Here is a 23,131-nt window from a genome sequence, read left to right on the forward strand (position 1 = left end):
GTTGTGCATAGTGCAGCAGCACTGAAATCTCATCTATTTAACTCTTAGCTTTTGAAAAGATTCAGGTGCATCTTCTGTTTCCAAAAAGTAACGTGTGAATATTCCTCCTCTGTTGTAAGTTGTGTTTAAAAGCTGTATTTCATGCATATAAAAGCTGCACAGCTGCACAGAGTGAGCACAGCTCTCTCTCCTTTATACTAACTAAATTAATTTCTTGACCTCAGACTATCCTTGGTTGGCAGTTTGGCACCGTATCCATCCCACTCTAGAATCACTGTCTGATAATTAGAATTCAAACACTGATGATTAATTAGTAGCCCCTGGTTGTGACTTCTGACCTGAATCTTTATTATCGCACTGGAGAGGACTTCCATGACTTCATTACAGCGAGAAGAGAGAAGCCAGACTTTGCAAACCGCGTTCTCCTATTTGAAAGCATTTTATCTGGTTGTGACTTTGCTGCATGGCTCATACAGCTAATCCTATAAAGACCAATATGTAATTTATTTTGATTTACTTCCCTGTAAATAACTGTTAATTATCACAGAGCATGAATAAATGACCTTTATCTTAGAATTTCTGATGCTAATCCAGTTTATCTAATTGAAACAGAGCTGCGCTCTTCAGGGCAAAAAGGAGAAGCTGATGAGGATTTGGCAGCTGTGGAATGATGCTGATCATTGACTGACACGACTGCATAAACCTCCAGCTATTTGCTAAAGAGGGTTTGTCCTGTGCACGTGTCTGTGCACGGCATCAGATCCTCTGCAGCACAGTCTTCTACACCACCTTCTATAAAAAGCTGTTATTTCTAAGCCCGTCCGAAGCTTCAGGTGACACATTTGTTTTGCGTTCTTGCTGAGGTGGTGTGAATTTTTAAATGAGTGTGAGAGGTAGTGCATCTTTTGGAGAGGGAGGAAGTCCCTGATGAAATTACTCCACTGTTTTTAATTGTGGAAGAGAACACTGAGGTTTGCTTGCTGATGTTAAAAAGCTTCGTTTGGTTTTGTGTTTCATATCTTTCAGCCTGATGTTTTGGACCAACTGGAATGAGCAGAGGCCAAGCATCATGAGATCCACCTTAACTGGCAAAAACATAAGGATCGTCATCAGCTCTGACATCTTAACGCCCAATGGACTGACCATTGACCACAAAGCAGAGAAGCTCTACTTCTCAGATGGGACCCTTGGCAAGATTGAACGATGCGACTATGATGGATCCAGCAGATACGTGAGTGTGATCCCACTGAGCAACAAACTCAAATGGTCAGGGCTGAGATCAGGTTCAAAGAGTAAGTAAAGGTTCAGTAGCTGTGTAAAGCACGCAAAACCTTTGTTTCTCATGAGACGTGTCATTTACATGCAGCACTGTGCCATCCATCACCCTCGTTCTGTTTGTCTCTGTATAATCTGCCACAGACTCTTGTGTCATTTGGCATAACTCAGCCAAATTTCAAAGATGATCATTGATGATCAGTGTAGATAGGTTAAAAAAAACAACATCAAATAGGCTCTAATTGTTGGCTTTGCACCAAAGTAGAAGAGCGTGATGCAAACTGCATCCAGGACAGAAGCGTCTGCACAGACAGCATGCTAACACAGAGCTGGTGAGGAACTGAGATTGTAGTGAGTGCCTGCTGAACCGAGCCCAGCAGCCAGAGCCTGATGAGCGGTCAGACTTACCGTGGACGCCGTGTTTCTCAAGTAGAAGCACTGTGGCGAGTCTTTGGGCTGATCTTGCTGTCAGTTTTGCGATCATACATAAAACCGCAAAGAAAGATGCGTCTTCATTATGATAGAGTGTACGGGACTGTGGCCACAGGTTTACAGAATTAACTGATAATTGGGTACAACAAGTAATTATGCAAATGCTGCATTACTTTTTAGAAGACGAAGGCGTAACGTGTAATACATAGTTGTTTTTTTGAGAAACTGTGTGGACATGACACTGGTTCATTCATTTAGTCGACTGCTTTTATGCTGTTTTTACACTTGAAAGGTTCAAGGGGCCGTTTTAAGGCTTAACACGAAAAAGAAAAGCTTTCCTCTGAAAACGGTCCGAGGAGCGAAGAGCGAGTGAAGCAGCAGCCAGAGGCAAAGTCTGAAAGACCTTCATGAAGCTTTTTGTCACGATTACTTTAAAAAGGACAAAAACTTCTGTGTAAAACATAAAGAAATGAGTTTTTTCGCTGTACTCTACATTTACAGTGAGTAGTGCCTCTGTGTCATTGTGTGGAGCACCGTGTGCTTGTTTATGGAGCCTCTCCCTTAATTTCATTTTTCATTATAATATTTTTATCCTTGTCCAAAAAATGAGCAACTGTTTTAATCAAATTTCATTCTGGCATCCTTTCAAATCCCTGTAACTCACACAGTGCTTTATAAAAGAGAGTCACTGACACCGCTGCACTGCTGCAGGGTGGTACAGTGCAGTCCAGCTGCACGCTGCCATTCAGTGCCATGAATGAGCGCACGCCTCCCCGACTGTCACGCAGCATGTAACAGCAGGGCCCGGCGCCTTTTGTTCTAATATATATCTAATATATTTTGTGCTTTTTTATTCTTTTTCTGTATTTTTATTCTTTTTTTGTATTTTGTCTTATTTATTATTTTAATTTTAGATTTTTTTTGTCACGCAGCCAAAAAAAAGTCTACTTAAAACTAATGAAGACCTCTGGGGCTTGATGCTGTCGGCCCAGGCGTGCATGTTTTCACATATGCAGGGAAGAGATGACTTTCTCACCTTTGTACACAAACAGGTGGATGTTTTTTCATCCACATTAGTCAGGTAGACTCGACAACAGGTCTTCACTTTAATGAGTGTCTTTATGGCAATATTAAGGCCGCTGCTTTCATTCCATTTGTTCCTCTAACAGGATTGAATTTGCACATTTTCAAGCTGCTATTATGCACGACAGAGCCACTGGCAAAGCAGCCAAAATCCATCCTTGTGCACAAATCGAGCTTTTCGTAGTGTCTAATTATTCGTCTGTTTATACTGCAAATCAACAGGAACTCTGGATACTGACGCAGTGAAAGCAGCACACAGACGAATGAAAACTATAGTTGAGTTAATCCTTTGGTTCATTTCACCCTGAGGACCGTCCACTCCTGTCGGCCACCTCACATTTTCTCCATCCACAGCTGTTACCTGGGTCAGTGACCATGTGCTCCATCTTCTTCTTTAAAAGTCTGAGAGGTTTCATATCTGAAATTACAGCACAGGTCACACTCAGCTTTGCAGAAGGCTGATGGTCACATTTATGAAACACGCTACCTGCCTGCCTCCAAAACCTGATTTTTACAAGCAAAATACTGACATCACCTCCATATTTGAAATCATTTGTAATTTTAATGCGTAAACATCAGAGGAACAAAAACTGCCCGTGCATGGTGATGGTTAGAGCCTCTGTGCTTAAAGGGAGTGAAAGAATCAATGTTATTGGCTGCGATTATCGCCGTCTCTAATACCCCCGTAGTGTTTGTCCGATCCCAAGAGTGACCACAGACACAGCTGTGCTTCAAATATTCCACCTGGAAGTTTGTGTGAGGAAGGATTCATGGACGGAAAGTTCTGAAATGACGCTCTCAGATTCCAGCTGAACTTCTGGGACGCGATACTTTATCTTTCTTTGTCACTCGTCTCCGATGGCGCCCATAAAGTTGTTCTTAGCCAGAGTAAATAAAAGTCTGTGAAAAGAGTTCACGTTGTGTCCATAAAAATTTGATGCATATAATAGAAGCTGGAGAGAACCGGCCTGTCCGAGGTGTGCAGAGCGTTACAGTAAGGCTGTGGGTTTAAGGTTCGCCTTAATATGACCTCTGCTGCTCAGCACTTTAGCCCATCTCAATTAGTCACCCATATGTTTGATGAGCCAGGTCACCAGGCTCAGGAAGTCTTCACCTGTGGGACCCCACCTGCCCCTGCTGCAGTGTGCTCCTGCTAATGAAGGCTTTGCAGTGATACTGCTCGGGGAGCAGGTACTCCATTCCAATTAAAAAGTGTAAATTAAACAAAGATAGCTGACTGTCGACTTCAGCGCTTATCCAGACTGTTGTTATGGAAGAGAAAGCATGAAGACAGCATGAAGACAGCACACATGAAGCCGACGATTTTAAAGGAAACTTAATAAACAAAAGAAAGATTTTTTTGCACCAGTGTTTAAATCAACAGCAGAACAAATCTGTGTGGATTCACAGAATTAAAACAGCACAGGTCCCAGAACTAGTGTGAAACACTCTGCAAAGCGCCAGTTTGGTTGTGACTCACATGCATGCAAACTTTGATGGCAGCAGAGTATCCTTGAGGGTACGACTAGTTTTACGGCAGCAGTGCCATCGCATGCTGGCAGAGCGGTTGGCGAGAACAAGATCAGTTGCAGAGCTTTGTGCTCCGTGCCATTTTGAGAGTGGGGACATTAACGGAGGCAATGCTTCACAAAGGGCAGCGGAGTACACGATGAGGGGGTGTGTCAGCATGTTTAGCTGAAAAAGACAAAGATGCCCTTTTGCCCCCGGGAGAGCGAACGTCCATGGAAGCAGTTTGTGTCGTTTTACTTCAGCAGCGTTCGTAAATCTGAGGCCTGTTAAAGTGATCAGCTGGGAGTTGGCTGACGTGACAATTAAAGCGTTATATTTGAATATTGTTGAATGAAGAGAATCTGATAAGAAGCTATGAAATATTCTCATTTTCGGCACCAAACGAATGCGTTTCTGGCCGTAAACTGAACGACTCCCAAATCTAATTTCCTGTCAATATGTTCTACCCGCCCCATCTGGCGGTTCCCCCTCTTCTCTCTGTCTCTCACTTACCTGATGGCCAGTTGTTGCTTCCGCACGCTGCGCTGCTTTAATCAACACCTGTCCTGTTAATCCCACTATGGCAGAGGGCTAATGTGATGTCACTTACAAGCCTGTCCTGCTAATGGCTGAGACTGCAGAGCTGCTTCCCCACCACGACCACCCGCACCCCTCGGCCCTCCACGAGCCTGCAGAGTCCCCGAGGGTGTCGTCTGATGGATTCTTGCCTTTCTGCCAGTGGCGCTGTCATTTACTCCCCCAACATCTGGGTTAAGCAGTCAAGTGGGCGGCAGGGGTGACGTCAAAGTGACCTCACCGATCTCTCCGATCTAACAGCCGTGTTTTCTTTACGTTTTTAGGTCATAATTAAATCAGGACCTGGAAACTTCTACGGGCTCGCCATCTATGCAGACTTCATCTACTGGTCAGACTGGGCCCGCAGGTCTGTGCTGCGATCAAACAAGTACACAGGCGGCGACACCAAAGTACTTAGAGCAGATATTCCCCACCAGCCAATGGGAATTATCGCTGTGGCCAAGGATACCAACAACTGTGAGTGTTTGAACATCTGGGATACGGCGAATTTCATAGCCACTGTATGCAGAGTCGTTTCTGCAAATATTTGTGTGTTGTGTGTTTGCACGAGCCGTGGCGTGTTTTTGGCCGGATATTAGACACATTAATGTTGTTTTGGATCATTGACTGAAAGACGAGGCTGGTAAATGTAGTCAGAGCGCGTCTGTGTCTGTTCTCGATACAGTTTCTTCCCACACTGACGTTTGTTTCACTTCAGTAACATTTAGACCAATCCTGATCAGTCTCAACGTTTGATCACATTACATCAATAATCGACAGTTACACATTTCACGTGTGTTCTACCCAGATGTGTATATATAGAAGATACCCAACAGAAAACATATATGTAAAAGTGAATCTTAATTTAATGCAGAAAACACCCGGGCTGATAAATGAAAGAGGTCTTATTTAGAGCAGCTAGAAACTTAAGCCTCAGAGGTAATTAATATAAAAAGTGACTTTTGTTATAAAGGGAGTCTCTTAAGTGTCATAAAAAGTTTAATTTCCAAGTAGGGCAGAGGGATGTGGGTGTAAGTGCGCCCCATTGGCTGGACTTTGATGCCACATTTTTCCAGATTTAGGTTGAAATTTAAGGAATTTAAAACTCACTTTATACTTTTTTGTCTTTACATATATCCTCTTTATAAATAATTACATATTTAGCTAAGTTACACAACAGATGAGTGTTGTCAACTTTAAATATTGACGTACTCACAGCAGGATGATGTCCAGTCACGCACACACACTGTACTGACAGAAGTAACGGCTCGTCTGCCGTCACACGAGCTCGACACGCCATCCTTAATCCACACAGTTTAATATGATTTATTATGAACCTTTGCAGCTATGAGAGTTTTTCAGTTCTTCTGGGAAAGCTTTCCATAAGGTTTAGGAGTGTTTATGGGAATTCTTTAACAATTAAGAAGCACATTTGTGATCTCAGACCCTGATGTCGGACAGGAAGGCCACGTCTGATTCATCCCAAAGGTGTCCTGTCAGGTTGAGGTCAGGACTCTGTGCAGGCCAGTCTAAGCTGCTGTTGTTCCCAATCGCTTCCACTTAGTTATAATTACACTTAACTGGAATATTCAGTGCCAGGACCTCGGACTCACAAAGTAACATTTTCATTCTTGACTTATTTTGGACAAAATCCTACGAACAACACGTTGTAATTCCTGCTGCATGCTACAGCATCAGGCAGGTTGTTCCTTTTTTAAGTATGTTTTAAGCTGTATGTGTATATATGCGAAAAAAATCTATAAATATTAGCAACCTAGCATCACTATGTGGTTGCTGCTCAACACAAGGATGTTATGATATGTCATGAATAATTAACTTTTTGTTTATATAAATTAGATACCAAATAATTGGCTAAAAAGGTACTTTCATCCCATTGCTAGGTAGTTGCCAAGCAACCAGATGATGTGTCATAATATGCAAAGTCATCCAAAGTTGAAGTTTTCTGATATAACATAGATGTTGTTGTAGATAAAACATGCATGCCTTTATAAGATGTTGTGGGTAATTCTGAAATGCTGCATAAATGCTGTCAGCCATATTGTTAGGCAGCTGCTAAGCAACATGATGATAACATCTGGTATAGATATTGATAGAGACCTTCAGACAGTACAGGGGAAGGAAGCTGCTCTGGAAGCCGTTTTGAAATAAGTCATGTTGTTGCTGATGTCAATGCGAAGTCTGCTGAAGGTAAGCCACTCGACTTTAGGATTGTGTTTTAAAACAACATCACTGTGACTGCTTTAAAAGCCGGACTTGCTTCTGTTTGATTCTTATTGAAGGTCAGCTGTCCCCATGCAGACACATGAACGGAGGCTGCGGCGACCTTTGCCTGCTGACCCCGTACGGGAGGGTCAATTGCACTTGCCGTGGAGAGCGTGTGCTTTTAGACGACAACAGATGTGTGTGTAAGTCATCAGGATTACTTTGCCTACATTTACGAGCTCGGTGTAACCCGGCCTCTGCCCGTCTCTTTACATAAACGGACATTTTTGAACTCCGTCCTCGCTACACAACTACACACAATCAAACAGCTGTGCTTTTACAGCACGTGCAGAGGTTCAGCATGAGCTACTGCATGTTGCCGTGCACAATATTTGAGTATCAGAAAAGTCGAGAGGAGCAGGTTGTTTTCCACGTATAACGTCGAGGCACGAGGCAACATGGCAGCAGCGTTTGCGTCTAATGTGACATTGCTGCTTGAATATGAAATGCAGTGATGGTAGACCATATGGTGGGTGGAGCTGTTCAAACGAGGAAAGTTTGGCCAGTCTGAACGTGGCAAGTGACTCGGAGCTGGATGATCGCTTGGATGTCATGGCAGACGATGGCAGGCTTCTTACCCACACTCCAGTCTGACTCATTAGGAGGAAGTTTGGCATTTTTGACTTGCAAAGCTGCAAGTAGCAGTTCAGAGGACGGCTGATCAAAGTCTGTGAAAGTTGCTGGAATTTTAATTCATGCCTGGAGAAAATCACGACAAATGTTGGCATTTCATGTTATGGCGCTGTACACCAAATCGACCGTCGGTGCAGCATCATGATATTCTCCACAATTCGCAGCCGGCCGACTGAAAGTGTGTTATTGAACGCAGCGTTTTCATACTGACCCGAATGTAAATGTCGCTCCATGCTGGAACACAGTTGTGCAATAATATTTCCACACTCTTCCTTTGCAGCAGAGAATTCCTCCTGCAACATCTACACTGAGTATGAGTGTGGGAATGGAGAATGCATCGACTTCCAGCTGACCTGTGATGGAATTGCCCACTGCAAAGATAAATCAGATGAGAAGATGCAGTACTGCGGTAAGAGCCTCAAAAAGCACGTTAGCTTGGTCTGGAGTTCTTATAGGAGCTAAATGTCACCACACTGGAGTTTAACACATACATGCAATTCTATTTGTTTAGACAACCGGAGCTGCCGGAAGGGTTTTCGGCCCTGCTACAACCAGCGGTGCGTGGCCACCAACCGCTTCTGCGACGGGATCGATGACTGCGGGGATAACTCCGACGAAGCATTGTGTAGCAGTAAGTTACAGCCCTGTGATCTGCTGGGCCATCCATCCTCCCATCCATCCGTGAAGGCAGAACCCAGTCACACTACTGCTTCTGTCAGTGTTTCACGCTGGACCCCATGCTGTGCTGAGCCTTTGCTCTCCAATGAGCCACGAGATCACAGCGAGTGCAAAGATTCAAAGAATCTTACCCCAGAAGCTGATTCTGGGAGCCTGTACGGTGTTTTCTCTATTCCAACAGAGCGCAGTGATTTTATTTAATGTAAGTATTTAGTTTAAAGGGAGAAACATACTGAGGTGTTTATATCAAGCTGCCTGAGCAGACAGTAGCAGCTTTATAACAGAGCTGAGTTTACCTGACTACATGTTGTACCTTCATCAGCGTTTTCTTTTCATGGGACATGAAACAAAAACTTTTTTACATAATCAAAATAGCAGAAAATGGCAGATTGATGAATGCAGAAAAATGAAATGGACATGGGAAGAAAACTGAAGCGCACACAAGGTCATGGCAGTCAGGTAGCTGTTAGCACTCCACCTGCACAGATGAGTCCAAGTATTGCTCCGAGCTGCACGAGTGCTGCTTTTGTTCCCGTCTCTCTTTGAAATGCTGATCTTCTACCGTAGATGTCACGTGCGGCTCATCAGAGTCGTCGTGCAAAGACGGGAGCTGTGTGCCCAGCTCAGCGTGGTGCAACCAGGTCATTGACTGCGCCGACGCCTCCGACGAGAAAAACTGCAGTAAGTCCTCCATCGCAGTTAAAACACACACAGACACACACAGCAGTGGCATTGTGACGAGTTGTGCTTCTGTGTTTTGTATTCAGACCACACCGACTGCTCTCACTTTTACAAGCTGGGAGTGAAAGAAAAAGATTTCATCAGCTGCAACTCCACCTCGCTGTGCATCCACGCCTCGTGGATCTGCGATGGCGCCAATGATTGCGGCGACTACGCTGACGAGACCAACTGCCAGGGTGAGCGCAGGCACGCACAAAGACACACATTTCGCCTCTTCGTTCGCAGGCAGATCGAGGAAGCCGGCCTCAATTAGAAAAGACTTAAGACAGATCTCGTTTTCAGAGACGATTATGACAGAGGAATGAGAGCTCCAGAGAGAGCTTAGGAAAGATAATGATCTCAATCGCTGCTAAAGCCCAGCGCACTGACTTGGTTTTGTTGCTTGTGCCAGTTTCCCATGGGCAGAAGTGTGAGGAGGGACACTTTGCGTGTCCAAGCGGGAACTGCATTTCCAGCGTGTGGCTGTGCGACGGCCAAAAGGACTGTGAAGACGGAGCAGATGAATTCCAATGCGGTAGGCCAACAAATCTTCGCCCTCTCAGAAGAGCTTCCCCAGAATAAACTGAAATAATAGATGAGGTATTTTATTCCAGCACACAACGCTGTCAGCGCTTGCAAGGATATTTATTTTCTATTAACTAGAAGCTATTTGTTGTAATGTTTTTGTCATTTAAATAGATGCAGGCCTGCAACAAATATCACATTAAATATATAAATAGGAGGCAGAAAGACAAGAGATGATTGTTTATCGCGCCATGAGGCAATTCCTTCTCACTTTGTTTTGCTTAGCCTGATTGTGCGTTTGAGATTTCTCAAGTGGGTGTTGCTGCTTGTTTGAAAGTCTAATTCTGACCCTGAATTCAGAGCGAGGCGGTGGTAGGCGCACCATTTTCCACTGCTCTCTTTGAATTATAATATACAGCCCTTCCAGTGTAACAATTAATTAATGAGCCGTCACTCACTGAAGCGGTTACACTGAAGATGGAAATATGGGTTCACTGGAAAGCGGTGACATATGAAAGGATTACACAGTACAATGCCACTCCTCTGCTTCCCTCACCGAGGCTGCGAGAGCGTTTATTCTTCTGCTTTCGTGCATGCTAATGTGTTCAGATCTTAATGCAAACTCGAGATCTCTCCAATTAATCAGGAGGACCGTAGTTAAGTCGTGGTATGGATTAACCTAATTTGCCCACAAAATGAGAAGCTTGTACACACGTCCGTTCACATGTCAGTGCTTCTGGCGTCAGGGAAAAACGAGCCGGGTGCTTTAATGCGGGTGGTGGTTCGCGGCGCCGTAGGTAATTGGACCTGATGAAGTTATGCGCACACACACGCCGGGTGGAAACCGTTGCTGACTTGATTGGCGCTGTCAGTTCATTGCATTGTCTCAGGCTGCGTGGCCTGTGGGCGGAGTCGCTGAGCAGTCGGCTGTGCTCAGCTCTGCCTTCTCTGTGAGGTAAACGAGCACTTTCACACTCACAGGTCCGCGTCAGCTACTTCTCCTCCCAGCATCCTCCTCTGTCGCACCGACCATCTGCATCTCCACAAACCTCCTCGTTTCCTCTTGCTTGGCAGCTCCATCTTCATCCTCTCTCCCTCATCTCTGCTCGTGTCGCGCCTGATCCCCTCCAGTTGTGACGCCCACCTCCAGGCTCCTTACATGTTCTCCTCCCGTCTCCCCTCGTCCACACGAGTACTCTGTCTTGTTTCTACTGGCTTTCATTGCTACCCTCTGCAGGGGATTCCTCCACCTGCTCTAAAAATCACAGTGTCACCTGTAAACACGAGAGACTCCGCCTCTCCGTCATCACTGCAAACAAGAAGGCAGTCATCCTGTATCCCACCCCCACCTTGTACCCACCTGTCACGCCTACTCAAAGGTGGCAAAAGTACAGCCTGTCTGAAGTACAGATACTAGTGTTTAAAAATACTCCAGTAAAGTACAGAAAATTCTGCTTTCTAATTCTACCCACCTCTGCTCCTGCTGCACGCCTCAGCCAATCATCTGCTTTCTCTGAGAGACAGAGTGAAGCTGTGACCTCCTCTAAACGTCTCCATCAGCACGCTCAAATCAAACCTCGCATCTGAGGAGCTCTTTCTCAGCATGAAGCCACCTCTGCTCATCGTCACCTCTCTTCCCGTCCTAGCTTCAGCAGCTGATCAGCTGCATCCTCTGCAGTTACTCCAGCTCTGCACATCAGAGCATCAGCATCACATCGTTGAACATTAGCATCTAATTCACCTGTTTCTGCGACTGATGAAAGGCATCCTGTGACTTCTATGATTATTTGATCTTTGTAATCACTCTACTTCCTGTGACACATGACCTTTGCAGAACCAAACAGCTTCATGTTAGCATGCTGACATGCTAAACTGAGATCATGATGCCAAAAGTAGCTACACAGTTAGCATTTAGCATCCACGTGTCATTCAGAGTACAGCCTCAGCGATTTATTTTTAAACGAGCAGCTCGGCAGCAGCATAATTAAGACAAACACAAATAAAATGCGAGCAAAGGACTTAAGTGCATGTCTTTGAAAGCATTTCTCTGCGATAACACAAATGTGGCCTTTCTTCCTGTGTAATTACCGAGGACTTCAGCCACAAACAATAGAAGAGGGAGTTCAGTGCAATTTTCAAGTTTAATGCATTTCCGAGTTATCAGATTTATTTTGTAAATTGCCTGCGACCGTTGTAGCAGATGCATAACACAACACCATTTCCATTCCTTTAACTGGAAATGTGGTTTTGTGTGAAACGATAACGTCCCCGTGCTTCGAATGTGCTTCTGCCAGAGCTGATATGAATTACGCCAGAATTCTTTGAGAAGTTCTGAATAGCTTTTCCCGGACAAATAGACAATATTCCCATCCCTCTGAGTTAATTATCATATAAAAAGCCCCGTCCACTGATAATCTAACTGCACCGGGAATGTGCTTTGAGGAAAACGTTATTACGTTTCAGAAATGTGAAATTCCACGGCTGATTAGACCAAACACTCGTTTGTCTCGTCACGATTCACAGTGCACTTTTCCACTGTGCAAAACACTATTGAGAATGAGACATGAAAGACTTTCTTTGATACGTTTATCGTGCTGTAGACCTGCTGTTCTGTCATACACAGGAAGCAGCTGTTTGCATTTGAAGTGCAAATTTGGTATCGCACACGGAAAGTCTGGATAATCGTGGTTTCCAGATTTAGCTGTTTAATGTTTATCTCGTCCTTATCTTCCATCGTGGTATCAGAACACATAAAGTTAGTGCAAAGTCTGACAGAAAGGAAAGCAGCCCAGCGTGAGACACCCCCCACCCTCAGTCGTATCCATATTTGCTCGTGCTGCGGTCTGACCTGGTGCGCGCATCCCGTATCCTCCTCCCAGTATCTTATCAAAGCTCTGGCAGACTTTGCTGGGCCTGACATCAGAGAGAATGAGACCACAGAACATCTCGCCGGGGAAACGAGGTGCCTCAGTGACACAAATTCTTCCTTCTGCACACGGTAATCAGCAGAATGCATCCTTGGTTTCCGGTCCCACTCCAGTATCGTTTCACGAAGAGCAAAAATGATTTGAATCAATATTCAAGTGATTTATTTGATTTTATTGCCCTGTAACTACAATCCATCATTCCTTTGGGAAAAGTGCTGTTTGCAAAGGGCGGTGTGGCAGCTATGTGCACGTATGTGTGCTGCTGAGCTGAAAAGCTAAAGAGAAAAACAAGCAAGCCAAGGGGCAAGTAGGAGTCAGCCCACTTTCTGAGTTTTGATTAAAAATGCTCTGCTCCCTCTGTAGGCTATGGCACATTTGTTGTTGTTTCCTCCTCACTTTGTGTGATTTATGGCACTGAAATTCCTCGTCCACTGCCCTCTGCAGACTCGTCCTGCTTGTGGAACCAGTTCGCCTGCTCCAAGAACAAGTGCATTGCCAAGCAGTGGCTGTGCGACGGCGAGAACGACTGTGAGGACGGCCTGGATGAGAGCGTGCAGATCTGCGGTTAGTGCCCTTTCAGCTGTCGTGCAAAGTCTGATGTTGCTATAAAAGGTCACATTCGCCGTATGGCATTACAGCGCCGTGGCTTCACGTGCTCCTGTAGCCGAGCTGGAAATGAATGTAGAGAAATGAAACAATCTTAATGAGGCAACAAATGAGACTGCGGGCGTTTCTGATAATTCGAGCGAGCACTGAGGCAAATAGATTTTTCATCACTGAGGCCCCGGAGACATAACTATTTCAATGGGCAAATGAGATGTGTATGTAATGAATTTTACAATAAAATGAAACGAATACTACCGCAATAAAGAGACAGGAATTGCTGTGAGCACCGGTTGTACAATTTGGTTGTAATGGAGTGTCAAGGAAGAAACGGTCCACAGGCTCCTCACTTACAATTACTGTCCAAAGCAAGATCTGCATTCAGCTGTACGCGGCTAATTGAACGACTGTATTTACCTTTGTCTCATTGCTGACGTGCATCATTTATGCACCAAAGCACAGTCAGGATGTTGTTTCTGCACAGCGATGGGTCGAGTTTACTGGGGTCAGAACTGAGTATCAGTTGAAAGCGTTTCCAAGGTAACATCCAAACTAAACCTAAGACGTCCGCTTCTGATTGGATGCACTCTTTTGAAAGTGCGTCTGTGTTTTGCTCTCAGGCACGGTGACGTGTGCTCCGGGGCTGTTCAGCTGCCCCGGGTCTTACGCCTGTGTTCCAAAACGCTGGCTGTGTGACGGGGAGAGAGACTGTCCTGATGGGAGTGACGAACTTTCCGCTGCTGGCTGTGGTAAATTCTTCAGAACTAATTATTTCAAAGAACGAAGCTTCAAGTCGACGCGTGTTTGCACGCTGTCATTTTGTTGCAACTTATTTTGTCCCACCGCAAATTAAAGAACCCACCAACCAAACGCCCACTGCTAATCTCTGCGTAACATTTATGTTCAGAGCAAACATGTGAAGCAGTGGTTAACAGATTAGGAGTGTTCAGTTTCAGCCTGTTTTATCTGCATTCAGACGTTTGATTAGCCCCAGACGTGATGTCATCTGCTCAGAGTGCTGCATGTTTGGTTTTAGAGTGTTTATCCACAGATTTGCAATTTAACTAATTTCTTTTAATGCATCAGCACCCAACAACACATGCGATGACAGCTCGTTTCGCTGCCGCAACAAAGCGTGCATCCCCCAGCGATTCGTCTGTGACCACGATAACGACTGTGGAGACGGATCTGATGAGTCGGTGGAATGTGGCAAGTAGATTTATCTTGTTTTTCATTTTTCTTATATTCACTATCACGGTGCTCGTGCTGAAAGCTGCACCAGGCAAGTTCCATAACAGTATTTTATAGATTAAATGTGTTATATGAATAATGTAAAAGAATAAATATTAATAGTTTCATTTATACAGCATCAAATCACAACAACAGTCGCCTCAAGGTGCTTTATATTGTAAGGTAGACCCTACAATAACACATACAGAGAAAAACCCAACAATCATATGACCCCCTATGAGCAGCACTTTGGCGACAGTGGGAAGGAAAAACTCCTCAGGCTCAGGGAGGGGCGGGGCCAGCTCAGACTCTGTAAGATTACTGCAGGGTCTTTCCAGGATGAAGCAACTTGAGGCGACTCTTGGTGTAGGAGCCTACATGCAGTTTAATTTGAAATGTATGCTTTTATTTTGATAGTGCAGCAGAAACAGGAAGTTGGGGGACAGTGGAGCCACATAGTTTTTTGACCTCGAAATCTCTCTTCATCCATTTTGAATTGAGCTTTACGTTTGCATAATTTGGAGTTCTGTTGCTGTGGACCTGTTTGGACTTTAGAGAAACTACATCGAGGACTGTTGTCTATTTAAGCTACGGCTCCATTCGCAGGAAACCTACACTTGGTGTCGTTTGGTGCTACGTAAATAAAACTGAATTGATTCTTTTGTAATGCAGCAGTTGTGTTGATGTGATACTTGTAACTACACTGCACTTTTATCATCACCAAACCACTTACTGTATTTCAGCAAGGCGTCTGAGTGACCGTCTTATTAATGTAAAGTAGCAGGAAGTTTAAAAAAGGCCCAAAGGCAGCGAGCAGACAGTCAGCGTCGGCCTGTGAATCACATCCTGTCCTTGCATGTTGGGCTGCTTTCAAACACGTGCACGACGTTCTGTGTTTATTAGCTTCACTGCAGCTTTGACTGTTTGTCTCGCAGAGGGGGGGTTCTCTGTGGCAGCCGTGGTTTATGATTACCGGCTGATGAAACGTGTGCATTTAGTGTAGAGATGTTGGCCAACGCAGCTGAATGCCATTACGCCTCCAGATCACCATGCTAATGACATTATGAAGCATAGTCGTGGAAATCTCGCTTTTGCAGCTTGATTTGACAGAACTGATTTGGATTCAGCTAAAGATGCGCCCTAATCTGAAACGATGTCGCTGCCACCTGCAGTAAGAGAGCGGCTGTCTTTCTCTTTCTTCAGTCTATCGTTCCTGTGGATCAGAGGAATTTCGCTGTGGGGACGGGCGCTGTCTTCTCAGCTCTCAGTGGGAGTGCGATGGCTACGCGGACTGTCCCGACCACTCTGACGAACTGCCTCTGAACCTTAAATGTCTGGCTGCAGGTAAGACTGCTGTTTGGCTCTCAGCTGGACTCTCTCGTCAGTGCCATCAGCAGCACCAATCACCCAGGAAGCTGGCGCGTATATATGCTGCAAACAAAAACGGCGCTGCACCCCGGAGAGATTTACTTAAAGGGATTAATCTCCCAGGATCCCAGGTTCAAGTCATTCCTCGCCTTCACGGAGGAATTGCAGGGCGCTCTGCCTTCACACCCATGTCTTGCTCTTTTCAGGAAGCTTGTGCAATGGCTCCTTCTTCATGTGTTCCAACGGACGCTGCATTTCTCAGGGGAACCTTTGCGATGGCAAAGACGACTGCGGGGACCGATCGGACGAGAGGAACTGCAATGTGAACGAATGTTTGAACCGCAGAGTCAGCGGGTGTACGCAGGACTGCCAGGACCTTCCTGTAGGCTATAAGGTAAGTGTCCAGTGGGCATCACCGATGATAAAGACCAGCAAACCAAAATCAGTTTGCAATTCATGCAAAGCAGCCTAAAAATGAGTCTCAGGGTTTCATCTGCATCTGGAACCATGAGTCACGCTATAAGGTGTCAAACACTGTGACCTACATTTTAAGCACTTGCATAAATTCCAATTCAGCAGCAGGTGAAATATGGAGCTGATATTAGCAGTGGTGGACCTGAATGATTAATGGCCGATAATAAATCAAGGCTAACTTTGCACTTCATTACACAGATAAAGATGGGTGGGAGTATATACAGCACACGCTGCCTCTCACTTTTTGAATAACCTTGAAAACTGTAAGGTGAGCTTAATGATTTGCCAACACCTGCTCCCTCGCTGCACTCTGCGGTTCTACGGTGCCTGGCAATGGTGCGGGGGTCAAAGTTCAAGGCCACAACCCCGCAGTGTTTTGGTGCCTTTGCCCGTTGTTGTTCTGCGGCGGTTTTAGCGCTTCCTCTCTGAATTTTCTTCTCCTGCTCTTCCTCGTGATGGTGGTTTACAAAGAGGCTGCAAGCACAGGAAGCATCTCCTGGTCGCAGCAGGGGCAGAGCTGCACGTCGATGCGGACCCTTAGCTCATCCATTTGTGGCCTGAACAGGAAGATCAGCAGAAAGGCCCTCAAGGTTATAACTTTGGATAAGAAAGGGATTTGCAGCGGCTCCAGAGCAGCTGATTCAAGCACTTTCAGTTATTTTTTGGGGTCCTCGGTCACTGGAGTGCAGTTTTTAAGCTGAGGAACAGTACGTCTAAATCATGGCTTAGATGCCAACTTCTGTTTGGTGCTTGGTTTGGGTGCTTTTTGCTGACCTGCATTACACTGAGGCCCAGAGATACATGGTTTGTTACTGCCAGCTGCTCTAAAATTGCTTTGATGTTGCTTTAATAACAAAGCTGTCTCTCTGACACAAGTTAACATGTTAATAATTTGTCTGACTGCAGCAGAGGAAGCGTCGCGACAGCTCGACTGAGGCTTTTTGTTTCCTGCGCTCATGATCAAAACTCTTTGTTTCTGCTTTTGTGATCAGTGTAAATGCTGGCCTGGTTTCTATCTGAAGGACGATGGCAGGACTTGTGTGGATGTTGACGAGTGCTCCACGACGCTTCCTTGCAGCCAGCGCTGCATAAACACGTACGGCTCCTACAAATGCCTGTGTGTGGATGGCTACGAAGCCTTGGAGCGTAATCCTAACACGTGCAAGGCTCTGTCAGGTAAGTCTGATCTTTTTAAAGTTTCTCAGGTTTGCTCAGCGTGCAGAAGTCCTCTAACGATGCATGTTCCTCATTTTAGCTGAAGAGCCCTTTCTCATTATGGCAGACCACCACGAGATCCGCAAATTGAGTGTGGATGGCTCAAATTACACCATCCTGAAACAGGTAAGTGATACGTGCATGTTACTCTTGGATAGAGGATCATTAGATATTAGAGGCAGGCTGCAGATAATCATCCTGTTCTTTTTTGTGCTTGAATGTCCGCTAACCCTGTTGGACTGATACCTTTACAGAGAGAAGTCCGTAGTAACACAATAGAAATAATTTTTGGTGCTTTGTTTGCCTTTAATCAGTCTGTGCTGTCCGGGGGTTGCACCCTAATGACCCTGTAACGCTGTTGCCCCATCGTGCATTATTTTACATAATCAGATTGAAACTGTCTGCTGCTGTGTAATGTTCTACAGCTGCAATGACACTGGTAACGTTTAATGATCTAATATGTGCATTAACACTGTTTGAGGATTTATTCTGAACACTTTTGTGTCACCTGGTTGAACCAGATTGAGTTTGTGCAGAGGTGAAACTTTATTCTCTGACCTTTAGCATCAAACCTACACATGATGCACAAACCTCTCTAACTTATTTTCTCTATGCATGTACGGTATTTGGTGTCCACCTTGACCTTCCAACCTCCCATAAAGGCAGAGGACAGTTGGTAGTTCTGATTGGCGATGAGAGAAATCGCCCAGGGGACCGGAGGAAACACTATTTCAGTCATGCTGAGGTCTCATCTCTGCTGCTTCGGGCGAAGCTTGAATCTGACTGTTGAGCATCGCAAATGTTAAACTGTGATTCACTGTAAATCACCTGACAGCCGTCCGAGGGTCTGCTGTCACGCTCATATTAACCTCTTGACTCGCTGTATTCTGCTGATTGCACTTTAATCACAGCCTGTTATCGGCAGCTGACCTGATTTCACTTCACCACACCCTCACGTACCCGGATTTTATAAAAATGTTTTTTTTTTACATCCGTGTTGTGTAAAATCTGATCATTTGTAAAACATCTAAACAACATAATTAAATGAAAATACAAAAAAACATTTCCTGTTATTGTACATGTATAGTGAAATAAATCATATTAATAGTACAGTATAATAAATGTTATAGTACTGTGTTGCATAGAGAATAATCTAATTAATATAATGCAGTTGTGTTCGTTCCTCTCTTGTACTATGAAAGACGCCGGCTTTTGTCACAGGTCTGCCCCTCTTTGCACCGTGTGGTTACAGGAGCTCTGCTTTATTCAATATTTGAACAACCCGGAGGATTATTGGCAGGCCTGCTTAATTCAGGATGAGTCACTGTTCTCTGTCAGAAAAATTCAAGAGGCTACATCGAGCCTGAGTTAAAATCTAAACAGCAGAAGTAAAACAACACTAAATTGTTATATTTACATATTTACCGGTTTTTGTCGTTGGCAGAGGAGATACGTCTGCAGAGAGAGAGTCAGGGGGCCTGGTCTGGGTTTAGTGTTCGTCTACTTTCTGTCTCCTATGTCTCCTTGTCTTTGTAGGTTCCCCTTGTCTCTCTCTTCTCTGTGTCCCTCATCCTCTCTCTCTCTTGTGTCAAGCTTGCATGTCCCAGTTTACGTCTCTCCATGTTTCCTGTTTTATTTTGAAAGTCTTGTTTCCATGTTCAGTGTGTTTAGTTTTGCTTCGCCTGTGGCGTCATGTTCATTTGTGTTGGACTCACTAATAATAACCCCAGAAGCATTATCTCATAAGTAATCAGACTCATTTTTATTTTGAAAATCTAAATATATCTGAAATAAGAAAAGTTTTCATGAATGTCTCCGTGTCTACACAATGTTTATGCTGGTGAAGCAGCAGGATTATTTCCCCATTATATCAAATCCCCTTATTTACCAAACAGTATTCAGAATCGGACATTATATAATCCATACATGTTTAACTCAAGCTCACAAACGGTCTGTGGTTAACACTAAACCTCTGAGCTCTGTGAAAATACTCGATTTGCTGCAAAATTGATGCAACATAATTTTGCTCAGACGAGTTTTAAGCAGTTTTATACAGTCACATTGTACATTCGCTTTCAGTTATGTTTTCCCTCAAATTCATCAACAATCGTGGAACAGAATGAAAGAGTCATCTTTAAAGTTTTATTTCATGTTCGAAGAATCCATTACGAGTGCTGGATTCTGCAGCGTCTGCAGGGAAACGAAGGGAAAATGCAGCGGCGGTGGAAGCGCTGATAAAGGGGCGTGCAGGCTTCATCTCTATAGCTGGTGTTTAGAGTGAGAAAGGTCCCCCCAGGACGCTTTGGCACCTGTCTGTGAGGGTGTTGATGGTCTGATGAAGATGTCTCGTTTCTCCTGTCAGATTGTCTGACATCTTTCCTCAGCACCCACAGTGTGAGACAGCGGGGTGGGGGCACTTGTTTGGCGAGCAGCTCTGTGTGACTGACAGAGGGGTCCTGTGAGCGTGACAGAGGAGGAGAGCACTTCCATCTTCTGTTTTGATAGACTGCAACGTGGTCTCGACTCACTTATCCAAAGCTTTGTGTGGTTGAAAGTACTGGAACCTATGGGAACATAAATCGATACCACAGTAAAATCACATCGATGCTGGAGAAATCGAGCATTTCAAGCTGAGCCGTTCTCGGTAAACTAAACTTCATTTCCTGTCTTTGTGTGATTCTCAGGGCCTCTACAACATCATCCATCTGGATTTTGATTACAAGAAAGAATTTATCTACTGGGTGGACTCAACCAGGCCGAGTGGTCGAAAGATCAACAGGATGCGCCTGAACGGGAGCGACCTGAAGGTACCGCGGACCTCCGGCGCTGACTGTGCCACGCAGCGCCTCGTAGCACCCTGTCAAACATCCATTTGCTCCACCTGCTCCAACCCTTTGTTAACTTCTTTTTCTCTCTTTCTGCTGTGCCGAGTTCTCTCTCGATGCTCCATTTAAGCCATCACGCTGCAGTTCAACAGCAACCTTTCTCTATTTGGAAGATGAGTCATTGCATGTTGCTTAAGTGGCTCATTATCACTGCTAAGATGATGCTGGTTATTTTTTATCCTTAGCAGCGTTTTTCTTTTTCTGTCAGCACTCGATGACCTGTTTGCTTAACAGAAATTAATGCATGTTAGTGATAATGGGAATATCATCAACGGCTTTTAGATGAATGCAGCGGGCGTAATGATACAATGGAGTTTTTTGTGTCATGGCCGAGGTTTCGCGCGGGCCACGAGATTGAAATCCGCACAATGGACACTGGGATTTAAGCAGAACACCCGCTGAGCGCCCCGTGCCACTTCTCATTAAAATAACTGCGTGGGGCATTAGGCTTATTCAGCTCAATTACTTTCACTCTGTGAGCTTGAGCCACTGCCACCGCTTAGCAAGAGGACAAAGTGTCTGAGACACAGATACAGGAGCGTCTCACATCAGGTTAATTAAAAGAGTCACTGATATCCAGTCCTCATAGTAACAGTTGGCCACACGAGGAGGGCGAGACTGTTGAGCAGAAGCTTTTTCTGTGGTTTTCTCTGCTTTTCAGAGATGTTTGCATTGCTTTGCTTTATTAGAACATTTCAGATTTTGGAGCTGCTGCTGCTGCTGCTGCTGCTGCTGCTGCTGCTGCTGCTGCTGCATGCTGCTGCTGCGCTTACACATGCATTTGATGGCAAATAGAAAAGTGCAGCTGTGACATTAATTGTTGGTTTGCATAGAGTTGAAGGATCATTTCTCTGCATTCACCTCCTATAGCATAAGTAGAGCAAGTCATCACTGCTGAACTGCTTTTAACAGTGTTGCACCCTGTTACACACTGCAGTACTGACTCAATAAAACATCTGTAGATATGCCGCAGTTTAACATCAGGCAGGATTTTCCTCACACAGCTCACACCGTGAAGATTTATATCAACTACTGTGGCTTTCTTAAGAAGCACTAGTTTCACACAGAGTCTATGGGAGGTGATGTGGTGCAGAGCAGGTGATACCGGGACCCCCAGCCCCATTAAATATGCAACCATTAAGTACACCGAGTACACCGAGTACACCGAGTACACAGAGTACACTGAGTACACTGTTCTCTGAACAAACACAAAGCCGGGCTGTGAACTCATCAAGGCCATAATAAAGGAAGCACGTTTTAAAGCCATCATACTTGCTGGATGTCCTAATTTTGCAGATTCTATCACCTGCTGAAATGAATACAGGGATGTATGTGCAGGTCATTTAAAAGCCCATCAGTGTTCTGTAGCTGCAGATATGCACTTTCTGTTTTGTTCATTAAACTCAGATTCTGCTGCCCGTTAATGATGCTGCATTTCTCAGTCAAACACTCAAACAAATCTGTCCTACTAACCACAACAGCACTAATTTTACTTCTGGATGTGTACAGTTGTTAAATACAATAGAACAGTTTAATGTGTCCTGAAGAAGAGGAGGATGAAGCCTTTCTGAGGGCAAATATCTCCCTATTGTGGAAGGGCGTGTGAGGGATTTAGGAAATGGCTTCTTAGTGGCACAATTCTTCTTTCTATTTCTATTAAATCTGACAGCACCGACCTATCAATAGTGCGCGCCAGTTCAGCTGAAATCCAATATATTTCTTGACATTCATCCATGAAAGAAAATGTTAATGACTTCTAAGATATGCGCCGGACAAACCTATGCACCGAAATTAATTTTTCTCAATCTCTGCTCCCAGATAGTCCACAGAACAGCGGTTCCCAGTGCCTTAGCCGTGGACTGGATCGGAAAAAATCTGTACTGGTGCGACGCAGAAAAGAAAACGATGGAAGTGTCCAAAGCCAACGGGCTCTACCCTACGGTGCTGATCAGCTCGGGCCTCAAGAACCCGACAGATCTCGCTCTGGACCCCCAGACGGGGTAAGCATGTGGTGGCTGCACTTTAATGCGTCCCTGCTTAGAAGGATCGTCGCAGCTTCACAGAGATCAGCTCTCACGTTTTCAGTTAGGCTCTTTCATGATCTCACATTAAGTTGAAATTGGAAGATGCATTTGTGTCTTGCACACCCGCTTTTTTGTTCTCCCGTTGAATGTAGTTATTGATTATTCTTTATCTGAATCTTTGTAAAACCCTTTTATGGCCGTCATCCATCACCGTGTGCGCTACGCTACCACGCCAATAAAAGCTGCTGCCTCATGACAGCAGCTCTTTGAACCGTGCTCTCCTTCTGACCAGGTACATCTTCTGGGCAGACTGCTGCGATCCTCCTCACATCGGGCGCATCGGCATGGACGGCCGAGGGCAGACGGTTATCATTGACACAGAGATCTACAGCCCCACAGCTCTCACCATCGATTACACCAACAAGAGGCTCTACTGGGCCGACGACAACCACATCCTGTTTGCCACCATGGACGGCGCCCAGAGACGCAAAGGTGAGACGAAGGTGTCGCTCGGTTAAAGAACAGCTGCTTATCTTCTCAATGAAAGTTAAATGAGGAGATTGTTTTCACTGGTATGTGATCATTATTCACACTGTGTTACACGAGTGCAGCTGTTGCAGGATTAGCGGCACCGCGGTTGCTATGCAGAGTAGGACAGAGTGTAATTGAGGTCCGCTGTGGTTGTTCGTCC

At 44.9% G+C, this 23,131-nt stretch overlaps 1 protein-coding gene across 6 annotated transcripts in view; it reads left to right on the top strand.

The window, feature by feature from the left end:
* lrp1bb (low density lipoprotein receptor-related protein 1Bb) overlaps positions 1-23,131 on the top strand; it is a 250,031-nt gene that overhangs the window by 184,593 nt on the left and 42,307 nt on the right. For all 6 annotated transcript variants that reach the window (XM_040027788.1, XM_040027789.1, XM_040027783.1 and 3 more), the window contains 18 exons: positions 1,027-1,231; positions 5,160-5,352; positions 7,176-7,301; positions 8,072-8,200; positions 8,303-8,422; positions 9,037-9,150; positions 9,237-9,386; positions 9,602-9,724; positions 13,086-13,205; positions 13,865-13,993; positions 14,331-14,453; positions 15,678-15,818; positions 16,049-16,236; positions 17,309-17,492; positions 17,572-17,657; positions 20,216-20,338; positions 22,235-22,416; positions 22,733-22,932. In XM_040027788.1, coding sequence (XP_039883722.1) covers positions 1,027-1,231; positions 5,160-5,352; positions 7,176-7,301; positions 8,072-8,200; positions 8,303-8,422; positions 9,037-9,150; positions 9,237-9,386; positions 9,602-9,724; positions 13,086-13,205; positions 13,865-13,993; positions 14,331-14,453; positions 15,678-15,818; positions 16,049-16,236; positions 17,309-17,492; positions 17,572-17,657; positions 20,216-20,338; positions 22,235-22,416; positions 22,733-22,932 — 2,636 coding nt within the window. The remainder of the gene's footprint in view (positions 1-1,026; positions 1,232-5,159; positions 5,353-7,175; positions 7,302-8,071; positions 8,201-8,302; positions 8,423-9,036; positions 9,151-9,236; positions 9,387-9,601; positions 9,725-13,085; positions 13,206-13,864; positions 13,994-14,330; positions 14,454-15,677; positions 15,819-16,048; positions 16,237-17,308; positions 17,493-17,571; positions 17,658-20,215; positions 20,339-22,234; positions 22,417-22,732; positions 22,933-23,131) is intronic.

Source organism: Simochromis diagramma, unplaced genomic scaffold (genome assembly GCF_900408965.1).
Source record: "Simochromis diagramma unplaced genomic scaffold, fSimDia1.1 OVJJ01000343.1, whole genome shotgun sequence".
NCBI classification, from domain to species: domain Eukaryota; kingdom Metazoa; phylum Chordata; class Actinopteri; order Cichliformes; family Cichlidae; genus Simochromis; species Simochromis diagramma.